The sequence below is a fragment of the Entelurus aequoreus genome, linkage group LG22 (assembly GCF_033978785.1).
Source record: "Entelurus aequoreus isolate RoL-2023_Sb linkage group LG22, RoL_Eaeq_v1.1, whole genome shotgun sequence".
NCBI lineage: Eukaryota > Metazoa > Chordata > Actinopteri > Syngnathiformes > Syngnathidae > Entelurus > Entelurus aequoreus.
In genome coordinates this window covers 39,010,359-39,026,800 of record NC_084752.1, presented here as the reverse complement: position 1 = coordinate 39,026,800, position 16,442 = coordinate 39,010,359, and the positions used below count along the sequence as shown (strand labels likewise).

At 25.8% G+C, this 16,442-nt stretch overlaps 1 protein-coding gene across 4 annotated transcripts in view; it reads right to left on the bottom strand.

Moving 5' to 3' along the window:
* Positions 1-10,127: 10,127 nt before the first annotated feature.
* Positions 10,128-16,442, bottom strand: part of LOC133639447 (centrosomal protein of 95 kDa-like) — a 47,135-nt gene continuing 40,820 nt past the window's right edge. For 2 of the 4 annotated variants that reach the window (XM_062032736.1, XM_062032739.1), the window contains exons 18-19: positions 10,578-10,730; positions 10,129-10,519 (exon numbers count right to left, since the gene is read on the bottom strand). In XM_062032736.1, the coding sequence (XP_061888720.1) occupies positions 10,250-10,519; positions 10,578-10,730 (423 nt within the window). In that variant the 3' untranslated portion in view covers positions 10,129-10,249. Of the gene's footprint in view, positions 10,520-10,577; positions 10,731-16,442 lie in introns of all 4 variants that reach the window. The other 2 variants (XM_062032738.1, XM_062032737.1) reach the window with 2 other exon arrangements.

Below are 16,442 nucleotides of genomic sequence, written 5' to 3'. Positions count from 1 at the left end.
TGTATATCTGCTTTATAAAACATACTTGTGTCAATATCATGTATATCTGCTTCATAAAACATACTTGTGTCAATATATCTGCTTTATAAAACATATTTGTGTCAATATCATGTATATCTGCTTTATAAAACATACTTGTGTCAATATCGTGTATATCTGCTTTATAAAACATACTTTATAAAACATACTTGTGTCAATATCGTGTATATCTGCTTTATAAAACATACTTGTGTCAATATCGTGTATATCTGCTTTATAAAACATACTTGTGTCAATATCGTGTATATCTGCTTTATAAAACATACTTGTGTCAATATCATGTATATCTGCTTCATAAAACATACTTGTGTCAATATATCTGCTTTATAAAACATACTTGTGTCAATATCGTGTATATCTGCTTCATAAAACATACTTGTGTCAATATCGTGTATATCTGCTTTATAAAACATACTTGTGTCAATATCATGTATATCTGCTTCATAAAACATACTTGTGTCAATATCGTGTATATCTGCTTTATAAAACATACTTGTGTCAATATCGTGTATATCTGCTTTATAAAACATACTTGTGTCAATATCGTGTATATCTGCTTTATAAAACATACTTGTGTCAATATCGTGTATATCTGCTTTATAAAACGAATTTGTGTCAATATCGTGTATATCTGCTTTATAAAACATACTTGTGTCAATATCGTGTATATCTGCTTTATAAAACATACTTGTGTCAATATCGTGTATATCTGCTTTATAAAACGAATTTGTGTCAATATCATGTATATCTGCTTTATAAAACATACTTTATAAATCATACTTGTGTCAATATCGTGTATATCTGCTTTATAAAACATACTTGTGTCAATATCGTGTATATCTGCTTTATAAAACATACTTTAGTCAATATCGTGTATATCTGCTTTATAAAACATACTTTAGTCAATATCGTGTATATCTGCTTTATAAAACATACTTTAGTCAATATCGTGTATATCTGCTTTATAAAACATACTTGTGTCAATATCATGTATATCTGCTTTATAAAACATACTTGTGTCAATATCATGTATATCTGCTTTATAAAACATACTTGTGTCAATATATCTGCTTTATAAAACATACTTGTGTCAATATCGTGTATATCTGCTTTATAAAACATACTTGTGTCAATATGGTGTATATCTGCTTTATAAAACATACTTGTGTCAATATGTCTGCTTTATAAAACATACTTGTGTCAATATCATGTATATCTGCTTTATAAAACATACTTGTGTCAATATCGTGTATATCTGCTTTATAAAACATACTTGTGTCAATATATCTGCTTTATAAAACATACTTTATAAAACATACTTGTGTCAATATCGTGTATTTCTGCTTTATAAAACATACTTGTGTCAATATCATGTATATCTGCTTTATAAAACATACTTTATAAAACATACTTGTGTCAATATCATGTATATCTGCTTTATAAAACATACTTTATAAATCATACTTGTGTCAATATCGTGTATATCTGCTTTATAAAACATACTTGTGTCAATATCATGTATATCTGCTTTATAAAACATACTTTAGTCAATATCGTGTATATCTGCTTTATAAAACATACTTTAGTCAATATCGTGTATATCTGCTTTATAAAACATACTTTAGTCAATATCGTGTATATCTGCTTTATAAAACATACTTTATAAAACATACTTGTGTCAATATCATGTATATCTGCTTCATAAAACATACTTGTGTCAATATATCTGCTTTATAAAACATATTTGTGTCAATATCGTGTATATCTGCTTTATAAAACATACTTGTGTCAATATCGTGTATATCTGCTTTATAAAACATACTTGTGTCAATATCGTGTATATCTGCTTTATAAAACATACTTGTGTCAATATCGTGTATATCTGCTTTATAAAACATACTTGTGTCAATATATCTGCTTTATAAAACATACTTGTGTCAATATCGTGTATATCTGCTTTATAAAACATACTTGTGTCAATATCATGTATATCTGCTTCATAAAACATACTTGTGTCAATATATCTGCTTTATAAAACATATTTGTGTCAATATCGTGTATATCTGCTTTATAAAACATATTTGTGTCAATATCGTGTATATCTGCTTTATAAAACATACTTGTGTCAATATCGTGTATATCTGCTTTATAAAACATACTTGTGTCAATATCATGTATATCTGCTTCATAAAACATACTTGTGTCAATATATCTGCTTTATAAAACATACTTGTGTCAATATCATGTATATCTGCTTTATAAAACATACTTGTGTCAATATCGTGTATATCTGCTTTATAAAACATACTTGTGTCAATATATCTGCTTTATAAAACATACTTTATAAAACATACTTGTGTCAATATCGTGTATTTCTGCTTTATAAAACATACTTGTGTCAATATCATGTATATCTGCTTTATAAAACATACTTTATAAAACATACTTGTGTCAATATCATGTATATCTGCTTTATAAAACATACTTTATAAATCATACTTGTGTCAATATCGTGTATATCTGCTTTATAAAACATACTTGTGTCAATATCGTGTATATCTGCTTTATAAAACATACTTGTGTCAATATCGTGTATATCTGCTTTATAAAACGAATTTGTGTCAATATCATGTATATCTGCTTTATAAAACATACTTTAGTCAATATCGTGTATATCTGCTTTATAAAACATACTTTAGTCAATATCGTGTATATCTGCTTTATAAAACATACTTTAGTCAATATCGTGTATATCTGCTTTATAAAACATACTTTATAAAACATACTTGTGTCAATATCATGTATATCTGCTTCATAAAACATACTTGTGTCAATATATCTGCTTTATAAAACATATTTGTGTCAATATCGTGTATATCTGCTTTATAAAACATACTTGTGTCAATATCGTGTATATCTGCTTTATAAAACATACTTGTGTCAATATCGTGTATATCTGCTTTATAAAACATACTTGTGTCAATATCGTGTATATCTGCTTTATAAAACATACTTGTGTCAATATATCTGCTTTATAAAACATATTTGTGTCAATATCGTGTATATCTGCTTTATAAAACATATTTGTGTCAATATCGTGTATATCTGCTTTATAAAACATACTTGTGTCAATATCGTGTATATCTGCTTTATAAAACATACTTGTGTCAATATCGTGTATATCTGCTTTATAAAACATACTTGTGTCAATATCATGTATATCTGCTTCATAAAACATACTTGTGTCAATATATCTGCTTTATAAAACATATTTGTGTCAATATCGTGTATATCTGCTTTATAAAACATATTTGTGTCAATATCGTGTATATCTGCTTTATAAAACATACTTGTGTCAATATCGTGTATATCTGCTTTATAAAACATACTTGTGTCAATATCATGTATATCTGCTTCATAAAACATACTTGTGTCAATATATCTGCTTTATAAAACATATTTGTGTCAATATCGTGTATATCTGCTTTATAAAACATACTTGTGTCAATATCATGTATATCTGCTTCATAAAACATACTTGTGTCAATATATCTGCTTTATAAAACATATTTGTGTCAATATCATGTATATCTGCTTTATAAAACATACTTGTGTCAATATCGTGTATATCTGCTTTATAAAACATACTTTATAAAACATACTTGTGTCAATATCGTGTATATCTGCTTTATAAAACATACTTGTGTCAATATCGTGTATATCTGCTTTATAAAACATACTTGTGTCAATATCGTGTATATCTGCTTTATAAAACATACTTGTGTCAATATCATGTATATCTGCTTCATAAAACATACTTGTGTCAATATATCTGCTTTATAAAACATACTTGTGTCAATATCGTGTATATCTGCTTCATAAAACATACTTGTGTCAATATCGTGTATATCTGCTTTATAAAACATACTTGTGTCAATATCATGTATATCTGCTTCATAAAACATACTTGTGTCAATATCGTGTATATCTGCTTTATAAAACATACTTGTGTCAATATCGTGTATATCTGCTTTATAAAACATACTTGTGTCAATATCGTGTATATCTGCTTTATAAAACATACTTGTGTCAATATCGTGTATATCTGCTTTATAAAACGAATTTGTGTCAATATCGTGTATATCTGCTTTATAAAACATACTTGTGTCAATATCGTGTATATCTGCTTTATAAAACATACTTGTGTCAATATCGTGTATATCTGCTTTATAAAACGAATTTGTGTCAATATCATGTATATCTGCTTTATAAAACATACTTTATAAATCATACTTGTGTCAATATCGTGTATATCTGCTTTATAAAACATACTTGTGTCAATATCGTGTATATCTGCTTTATAAAACATACTTTAGTCAATATCGTGTATATCTGCTTTATAAAACATACTTTAGTCAATATCGTGTATATCTGCTTTATAAAACATACTTTAGTCAATATCGTGTATATCTGCTTTATAAAACATACTTGTGTCAATATCATGTATATCTGCTTTATAAAACATACTTGTGTCAATATCATGTATATCTGCTTTATAAAACATACTTGTGTCAATATATCTGCTTTATAAAACATACTTGTGTCAATATCGTGTATATCTGCTTTATAAAACATACTTGTGTCAATATGGTGTATATCTGCTTTATAAAACATACTTGTGTCAATATGTCTGCTTTATAAAACATACTTGTGTCAATATCATGTATATCTGCTTTATAAAACATACTTGTGTCAATATCGTGTATATCTGCTTTATAAAACATACTTGTGTCAATATATCTGCTTTATAAAACATACTTTATAAAACATACTTGTGTCAATATCGTGTATTTCTGCTTTATAAAACATACTTGTGTCAATATCATGTATATCTGCTTTATAAAACATACTTTATAAAACATACTTGTGTCAATATCATGTATATCTGCTTTATAAAACATACTTTATAAATCATACTTGTGTCAATATCGTGTATATCTGCTTTATAAAACATACTTGTGTCAATATCATGTATATCTGCTTTATAAAACATACTTTAGTCAATATCGTGTATATCTGCTTTATAAAACATACTTTAGTCAATATCGTGTATATCTGCTTTATAAAACATACTTTAGTCAATATCGTGTATATCTGCTTTATAAAACATACTTTATAAAACATACTTGTGTCAATATCATGTATATCTGCTTCATAAAACATACTTGTGTCAATATATCTGCTTTATAAAACATATTTGTGTCAATATCGTGTATATCTGCTTTATAAAACATACTTGTGTCAATATCGTGTATATCTGCTTTATAAAACATACTTGTGTCAATATCGTGTATATCTGCTTTATAAAACATACTTGTGTCAATATCGTGTATATCTGCTTTATAAAACATACTTGTGTCAATATATCTGCTTTATAAAACATACTTGTGTCAATATCGTGTATATCTGCTTTATAAAACATACTTGTGTCAATATCATGTATATCTGCTTCATAAAACATACTTGTGTCAATATATCTGCTTTATAAAACATATTTGTGTCAATATCGTGTATATCTGCTTTATAAAACATATTTGTGTCAATATCGTGTATATCTGCTTTATAAAACATACTTGTGTCAATATCGTGTATATCTGCTTTATAAAACATACTTGTGTCAATATCATGTATATCTGCTTCATAAAACATACTTGTGTCAATATATCTGCTTTATAAAACATACTTGTGTCAATATCATGTATATCTGCTTTATAAAACATACTTGTGTCAATATCGTGTATATCTGCTTTATAAAACATACTTGTGTCAATATATCTGCTTTATAAAACATACTTTATAAAACATACTTGTGTCAATATCGTGTATTTCTGCTTTATAAAACATACTTGTGTCAATATCATGTATATCTGCTTTATAAAACATACTTTATAAAACATACTTGTGTCAATATCATGTATATCTGCTTTATAAAACATACTTTATAAATCATACTTGTGTCAATATCGTGTATATCTGCTTTATAAAACATACTTGTGTCAATATCGTGTATATCTGCTTTATAAAACATACTTGTGTCAATATCGTGTATATCTGCTTTATAAAACGAATTTGTGTCAATATCATGTATATCTGCTTTATAAAACATACTTTATAAATCATACTTGTGTCAATATCGTGTATATCTGCTTTATAAAACATACTTGTGTCAATATCGTGTATATCTGCTTTATAAAACATACTTTAGTCAATATCGTGTATATCTGCTTTATAAAACATACTTTAGTCAATATCGTGTATATCTGCTTTATAAAACATACTTTAGTCAATATCGTGTATATCTGCTTTATAAAACATACTTGTGTCAATATCATGTATATCTGCTTTATAAAACATACTTGTGTCAATATCATGTATATCTGCTTTATAAAACATACTTGTGTCAATATATCTGCTTTATAAAACATACTTGTGTCAATATCGTGTATATCTGCTTTATAAAACATACTTGTGTCAATATGGTGTATATCTGCTTTATAAAACATACTTGTGTCAATATGTCTGCTTTATAAAACATACTTGTGTCAATATCATGTATATCTGCTTTATAAAACATACTTGTGTCAATATCGTGTATATCTGCTTTATAAAACATACTTGTGTCAATATATCTGCTTTATAAAACATACTTTATAAAACATACTTGTGTCAATATCGTGTATTTCTGCTTTATAAAACATACTTGTGTCAATATCATGTATATCTGCTTTATAAAACATACTTTATAAAACATACTTGTGTCAATATCATGTATATCTGCTTTATAAAACATACTTTATAAATCATACTTGTGTCAATATCGTGTATATCTGCTTTATAAAACATACTTGTGTCAATATCATGTATATCTGCTTTATAAAACATACTTTAGTCAATATCGTGTATATCTGCTTTATAAAACATACTTTAGTCAATATCGTGTATATCTGCTTTATAAAACATACTTTATAAAACATACTTGTGTCAATATCATGTATATCTGCTTCATAAAACATACTTGTGTCAATATATCTGCTTTATAAAACATATTTGTGTCAATATCGTGTATATCTGCTTTATAAAACATACTTGTGTCAATATCGTGTATATCTGCTTTATAAAACATACTTGTGTCAATATCGTGTATATCTGCTTTATAAAACATACTTGTGTCAATATCGTGTATATCTGCTTTATAAAACATACTTGTGTCAATATATCTGCTTTATAAAACATATTTGTGTCAATATCGTGTATATCTGCTTTATAAAACATACTTGTGTCAATATCGTGTATATCTGCTTTATAAAACATACTTGTGTCAATATCATGTATATCTGCTTCATAAAACATACTTGTGTCAATATATCTGCTTTATAAAACATATTTGTGTCAATATCGTGTATATCTGCTTTATAAAACATATTTGTGTCAATATCGTGTATATCTGCTTTATAAAACATACTTGTGTCAATATCGTGTATATCTGCTTTATAAAACATACTTGTGTCAATATCATGTATATCTGCTTCATAAAACATACTTGTGTCAATATATCTGCTTTATAAAACATATTTGTGTCAATATCGTGTATATCTGCTTTATAAAACATACTTGTGTCAATATCATGTATATTTGCTTCATAAAACATACTTGTGTCAATATATCTGCTTTATAAAACATACTTGTGTCAATATCATGTATATCTGCTTCATAAAACATACTTGTGTCAATATATCTGCTTTATAAAACATATTTGTGTCAATATCGTGTATATCTGCTTTATAAAACATACTTGTGTCAATATCGTGTATATCTGCTTTATAAAACATACTTGTGTCAATATCGTGTATATCTGCTTTATAAAACATACTTGTGTCAATATCGTGTATATCTGCTTTATAAAACATACTTGTGTCAATATCGTGTATATCTGCTTTATAAAACATACTTGTGTCAATATATCTGCTTTATAAAACATATTTGTGTCAATATCGTGTATATCTGCTTTATAAAACATACTTGTGTCAATATCGTGTATATCTGCTTTATAAAACATACTTTAGTCAATATTGTGTATATCTGCTTTATAAAACATACTTGTGTCAATATCATGTATATCTGCTTTATAAAACATACTTTATAAAACATACTTGTGTCAATATCATGTATATCTGCTTTATAAAACATATTTGTGTCAATATATCTGCTTTATAAAACATACTTTATAAAACATACTTGTGTCAATATCGTGTATATCTGCTTTATAAAACATACTTGTGTCAATATCATGTATATCTGCTTTATAAAACATACTTTATAAAACATACTTGTGTCAATATCATGTATATCTGCTTTATAAAACATATTTGTGTCAATATCGTGTATATCTGCTTTATAAAACATACTTGTGTCAATATCATGTATATCTGCTTCATAAAACATACTTGTGTCAATATATCTGCTTTATAAAACATACTTGTGTCAATATCGTGTATATCTGCTTTATAAAACATACTTGTGTCAATATCGTGTATATCTGCTTTATAAAACATACTTGTGTCAATATCGTGTATATCTGCTTTATAAAACATACTTGTGTCAATATCGTGTATATCTGCTTTATAAAACATACTTGTGTCAATATCGTGTATATCTGCTTTATAAAACATACTTGTGTCAATATCGTGTATATCTGCTTTATAAAACATACTTGTGTCAATATCGTGTATATCTGCTTTATAAAACATACTTGTGTCAATATCGTGTATATCTGCTTTATAAAACATACTTGTGTCAATATTGTGTATATCTGCTTTATAAAACATACTTGTGTCAATATCGTGTATATCTGCTTTATAAAACATACTTGTGTCAATATCGTGTATATCTGCTTTATAAAACATACTTGTGTCAATATATCTGCTTTATAAAACATATTTGTGTCAATATCGTGTATATCTGCTTTATAAAACATACTTGTGTCAATATCGTGTATATCTGCTTTATAAAACATACTTTAGTCAATATTGTGTATATCTGCTTTATAAAACATACTTGTGTCAATATCATGTATATCTGCTTTATAAAACATACTTTATAAAACATACTTGTGTCAATATCATGTATATCTGCTTTATAAAACATATTTGTGTCAATATATCTGCTTTATAAAACATACTTTATAAAACATACTTGTGTCAATATCGTGTATATCTGCTTTATAAAACATACTTGTGTCAATATCATGTATATCTGCTTTATAAAACATACTTTATAAAACATACTTGTGTCAATATCATGTATATCTGCTTTATAAAACATATTTGTGTCAATATCGTGTATATCTGCTTTATAAAACATACTTGTGTCAATATCATGTATATCTGCTTCATAAAACATACTTGTGTCAATATATCTGCTTTATAAAACATACTTGTGTCAATATCGTGTATATCTGCTTTATAAAACATACTTGTGTCAATATCGTGTATATCTGCTTTATAAAACATACTTGTGTCAATATCGTGTATATCTGCTTTATAAAACATACTTGTGTCAATATCGTGTATATCTGCTTTATAAAACATACTTGTGTCAATATCGTGTATATCTGCTTTATAAAACATACTTGTGTCAATATCGTGTATATCTGCTTTATAAAACATACTTGTGTCAATATGGTGTATATCTGCTTTATAAAACATACTTGTGTCAATATATCTGCTTTATAAAACATACTTGTGTCAATATGGTGTATGTCTGCTTTATAAAACATACTTGTGTCAATATGGTGTATGTCTGCTTTATAAAACATACTTGTGTCAATATGGTGTATATCTGCTTTATAAAACATACTTGTCTTGTTGCCTTATTTGTATTAGACTTGATTAAAAGTTTGTCTAGAATGATCTGAAACAAAAGCAGTTTAATGTAGTAGAAGTTGTTATTAAAGAAGAATACTGTGCTGCCAATAATGATGCACCTGCTGTTTGGTCAATAAAAACTAGGACTAAAATGTACTTTACAGTCAATCTGGTGTTGAAATTGCCGTGTAAAATTGCTAATGCTGATCAATAGCATGTCAGTAGCAAAGCCAATGTATATTAGCATTGAGCTAGCAATTTTTTGGAAAAGTGGATTCTACTTTGCTTTAGCCTTTTTTTTTACTGGCATTGAACATTGCAATTTCTCCTAGAGGTAGTTTGGCCGAGTCCGCTCTCGGTGCTGCTGGAGTGATGGCAGCGTTGTTAAACAGGTGTGTGTAGTGTCCTACTTGGTCTCTGTAGTAGTTCTCCATGGACTGGATGTGGTCCTGGTGTTGCCTGTGGTGCTGCTGCCTCTGCTCCGTGGCGTAGTCCCTCTGCTCCCGCAGGCGACTCTTCTGCATCTCCAAACCTTCTTCAAAGAGCTGTCGAAACATCTGAGGAGGAAGGAAGGTGTAAGAAGCAAGATGGAGGAGGAGTGTGTGGAGCTCCCACCTTCTCTTCTTTGGTGCGAGCTTTCATGAGACGAGCGCGGTGTTGGACGTGGTAGTCCTGGTGGTACTTCCTGGCGCGGGCCACCTGCTGCCGCTGATCCCTCAGTCGGTTCTGGGTGGACTTCTGCTGCTGGGCGTGCTCCTTGAAGTCCCTCTGCCAACACACACAAGCATTAGCATGTTTGCTACTTCACCTCAGCAGCTCTCCATCCTTGCTCAGTCCTTGTGGCCTCAATCCTTCTCCACAACTGTCTTTTCATGTCTGACACGGAAAAATGCTGACAATTGCACATCCTTTTTGGATGGGGGATCCAGTTTTTGTCCTTCTTTCTTGGCCTCTTCCGCGTCGCGTTTTGTTTGTTTTGGCGACTGCAGCGATGGAGTTGCTGTGGGCTGGTTAAAGGAGCGCCAGGACTCAATCAAATAAGTTGTGGCACTAGAAATGCACAATAACAACTAGTAATGGAAACACCCATTATTTGAAAAACCTCTCAAATATGGCAAAAACATTTGTGAGGTGTTTTTTTCCCCAGACGTTTCAATATGTGTCACAGAAGCATTATTTGTTATTTACACAATACTGACCTTCTTTTGTGTCTTTGCTACCAAACATTGTTTTTCACACGGAAATTATGTCACTGAATTTTTTGCCTTTAAATTTTGTGAACTGAATTTTTTGACATCAAATCATGCATGATGTAAGTATATATTTAATATAGTAACATTCATAATAACATGTAATATATACATGATGTAAGTATCTATTTAATATAGTAACATTCATAATAACATGTAATATATACATGATGTAAGTATATATGTCATGTAGTAACATTCATAATTACATGTCATATATACATGATGTAAGTATACAAGTCATGTAGTAACATTCATAATAACATGTCATATATACATGATGTAAGTATATATGTCATGTAGTAACATTCATAATAACATGTAATATATACACGATGTAAGTATATATGTCATGTAGTAACATTCATAATAACATGTAATATATACATGATGTAAGTATATATGTCATGTAGTAACATTCATAATAACATGTAATATATACATGATGTAAGTATATATGTCATGTAGTAACATTCATAATAACATGTAATATATACATGATGTAAGTATATATGTCATGTAGTAACATTCATAATAACATGTCATATATACATGATGTAAGTATATATGTCATGTAGTAACATTCATAATAACATGTAATATATACATGATGTAAGTATATATGTCATGTAGTAACATTCATAATAACATGTAATATATACATGATGTAAGTATATATGTCATGTAGTAACATTCATAATAACATGTAATATATACACGATGTGAGTATATATGTCATCTAGTAACATTCATAATAACATGTAATATATACACGATGTGAGTATATATGTCATGTAGTAACATTCATAATAACATGTCATATATACATGATGTAAGTATATATGTCATGTAGTAACATTCATAATAACATGTAATATATACATGATGTAAGTATATATGTCATGTAGTAACATTCATAATAACATGTAATATATACATGATGTAAGTATATGTCATGTAGTAACATTCATAATAACATGTAATATATACATGATGTAAGTATATATGTCATGTAGTAACATTCATAATAACATGTCATATATACATGATGTAAGTATATATGTCATGTAGTAACATTCATAATAACATGTAATATATACATGATGTAAGTATATATGTCATGTAGTAACATTCATAATAACATGTAATATATACATGATGTAAGTATATATGTCATGTAGTAACATTCATAATAACATGTAATATATACATGATGTAAGTATATATGTCATGTAGTAACATTCATAATAACATGTAATATATACATGATGTAAGTATATATGTCATGTAGTAACATTCATAATAACGTGTAATATTTACGTATTTTGCTCATTTTAAGTATACATAGCGCATTAATTTCAAAAACGCATCACAATGTTCGCTTTTTTTTACTATCACTGATTATTACTCACTGCAGACTTCATGAGCGCCAACAAACATAATAAAACATCACTTACTGTACAATGTCTGCTGTCATTATGATGCTATATTTATATATTCCCATTTAGATGAAGAATGACTCATCATCCTCACCAAGAAAAGGGGGGTCGAACTGAGCGTCTTTTTGTGTCGTTCTTGCCATTTCCGGGTCTAAATTGGCTGTCAAAGTGTACCAACTGCTCGAAATAGGTCGTCATCCTTCTACTATCCAGGTGAGAGGCATGACTTATGAGCTACATTAAAGTTGGATGAGCAAGCAAGCGAGAAAGCAGCTAACGAGTCGATGATCTCAACATTGGCACACAAGCTTGTGATCACGGCACCGCTAGAAATATTTGTCTGCGTTAGCACTTCTAATAACAATACCACTAATACTTGTTCATATTTATAATAACACTATCACTAATACTTGTTAATATTTATAATAACAATATCACTAATACTTGTTCATATTTATAATAACACTATCACTAATACTTGTTAATATTTATAATAACAATACCACTAATACTTGTTCATATTTATAATAACACTATCACTAATACTTGTTAATATTTATAATAACAATATCACTAATACTTGTTAATATTTATAATAACAATATCACTAATACTTGTTAATATTTATAATAACAATATCACTAATACTTGTTAATATTTATAATAACACTATCACTAATACTTGTTAATATTTATAATAACAATATCACTAATACTTGTTAATATTTATAATAACACTATCACTAATACTTGCTAATATTTATAATAACACTATCACTAATACTTGTTAATATTTATAATAACAATATCACTAATACTTGTTAATATTTATATTAACAATATCACTAATACTTGTTAATATTTATAATACAAATATGACTAATACTTGTTAATATTTATAATAACAATATGACTAATACTTGTTAATATTTATAATAACAATATCACTAATACTTGTTAATATTTATAATAACAATATGACTAATACTTGTTAATATTTATAATACAAATATGACTAATACTTGTTAATATTTATAATAACGATATGACTAATACTTGTTAATATTTATAATACAAATATGACTAATACTTGTTCATATTTATAATAACAATATCACTAATACTTGTTAATATTTATAATAACAATATGACTAATACTTGTTGATATTTATAATACAAATATGACTAATACTTGTTAATATTTATAATAACAATATGACTAATACTTGTTAATATTTATAACAACTATATCACTAATACTTGTTAATATTTATAATAACACTATCACTAATACTTGTTAATATTTATAATAACAATATCACTCATACTTGTTAATATTTATAATAACAATATGACTAATACTTGTTGATATTTATAATACAAATATGACTAATACTTGTTAATATTTATAATAACAATATGACTAATACTTGTTAATATTTATAACAACTATATCACTAATACTTGTTAATATTTATAATAACACTATCACTAATACTTGTTAATATTTATAATAACACTATCACTAATACTTGTTAATATTTATAATAACAATATCACTAATACTTGTTAATATTTATATTAATAATATCACTAATACTTGTTAATATTTATAATAACAATATGACTAATACTTGTTAATATTTATAACAACTATATCACTAATACTTGTTAATATTTATAATAACACTATCACTAATACTTGTTAATATTTATAATAACACTATCACTAATACTTGTTAATATTTATAATAAAAATATCACTAATACTTGTTAATATTTATAATAACAATATGACTAATACTTGTTAATATTTATAATACAAATATGACTAATACTTGTTAATATTTATAATAACGATATGACTAATACTTGTTAATATTTATAATACAAATATGACTAATACTTGTTCATATTTATAATAACAATATCACTAATACTTGTTAATATTTATAATAACAATATGATTAATACTTGTTGATATTTATAATACAAATATGACTAATACTTGTTAATATTTATAATAACAATATGACTAATACTTGTTAATATTTATAACAACTATATCACTAATACTTGTTAATATTTATAATAACACTATCACTAATACTTGTTAATATTTATAATAACAATATCACTCATACTTGTTAATATTTATAATAACAATATGACTAATACTTGTTGATATTTATAATACAAATATGACTAATACTTGTTAATATTTATAATAACAATATGACTAATACTTGTTAATATTTATAACAACTATATCACTAATACTTGTTAATATTTATAATAACACTATCACTAATACTTGTTAATATTTATAATAACACTATCACTAATACTTGTTAATATTTATAATAACAATATCACTAATACTTGTTAATATTTATATTAATAATATCACTAATACTTGTTAATATTTATAATAACACTATCACTAATGCTTGTTAATATTTATAATAACACTATCACTAATACTTGTTAATATTTATAATAACAATATCACTAATACTTGTTAATATTTATAATAACAATATGACTAATACTTGTTAATATTTATAATAACACTATCACTAATACTTGTTAATATTTATAATAACAATATGACTAATACTTGTTCATATTTATAATAACAATATGACTAATACTTGTTAATATTTATACTAACAATATCACTAATACTTGTTAATATTTATAATAACACTATCACTAATACTTGTTAATATTTATAATAACAATATCACTAATACTTGTTAATATTTATATTAATAATATCACTAATACTTGTTAATATTTATAATAACAATATGACTAATACTTGTTAATATTTATAACAACTATATCACTAATACTTGTTAATATTTATAATAACACTATCACTAATACTTGTTAATATTTATAATAACACTATCACTAATACTTGTTAATATTTATAATAAAAATATCACTAATACTTGTTAATATTTATAATAACAATATGACTAATACTTGTTAATATTTATAATACAAATATGACTAATACTTGTTAATATTTATAATAACGATATGACTAATACTTGTTAATATTTATAATACAAATATGACTAATACTTGTTCATATTTATAATAACAATATCACTAATACTTGTTAATATTTATAATAACAATATGATTAATACTTGTTGATATTTATAATACAAATATGACTAATACTTGTTAATATTTATAATAACAATATGACTAATACTTGTTAATATTTATAACAACTATATCACTAATACTTGTTAATATTTATAATAACACTATCACTAATACTTGTTAATATTTATAATAACAATATCACTCATACTTGTTAATATTTATAATAACAATATGACTAATACTTGTTGATATTTATAATACAAATATGACTAATACTTGTTAATATTTATAATAACAATATGACTAATACTTGTTAATATTTATAACAACTATATCACTAATACTTGTTAATATTTATAATAACACTATCACTAATACTTGTTAATATTTATAATAACACTATCACTAATACTTGTTAATATTTATAATAACAATATCACTAATACTTGTTAATATTTATATTAATAATATCACTAATACTTGTTAATATTTATAATAACACTATCACTAATGCTTGTTAATATTTATAATAACACTATCACTAATACTTGTTAATATTTATAATAACAATATCACTAATACTTGTTAATATTTATAATAACAATATGACTAATACTTGTTAATATTTATAATAACACTATCACTAATACTTGTTAATATTTATA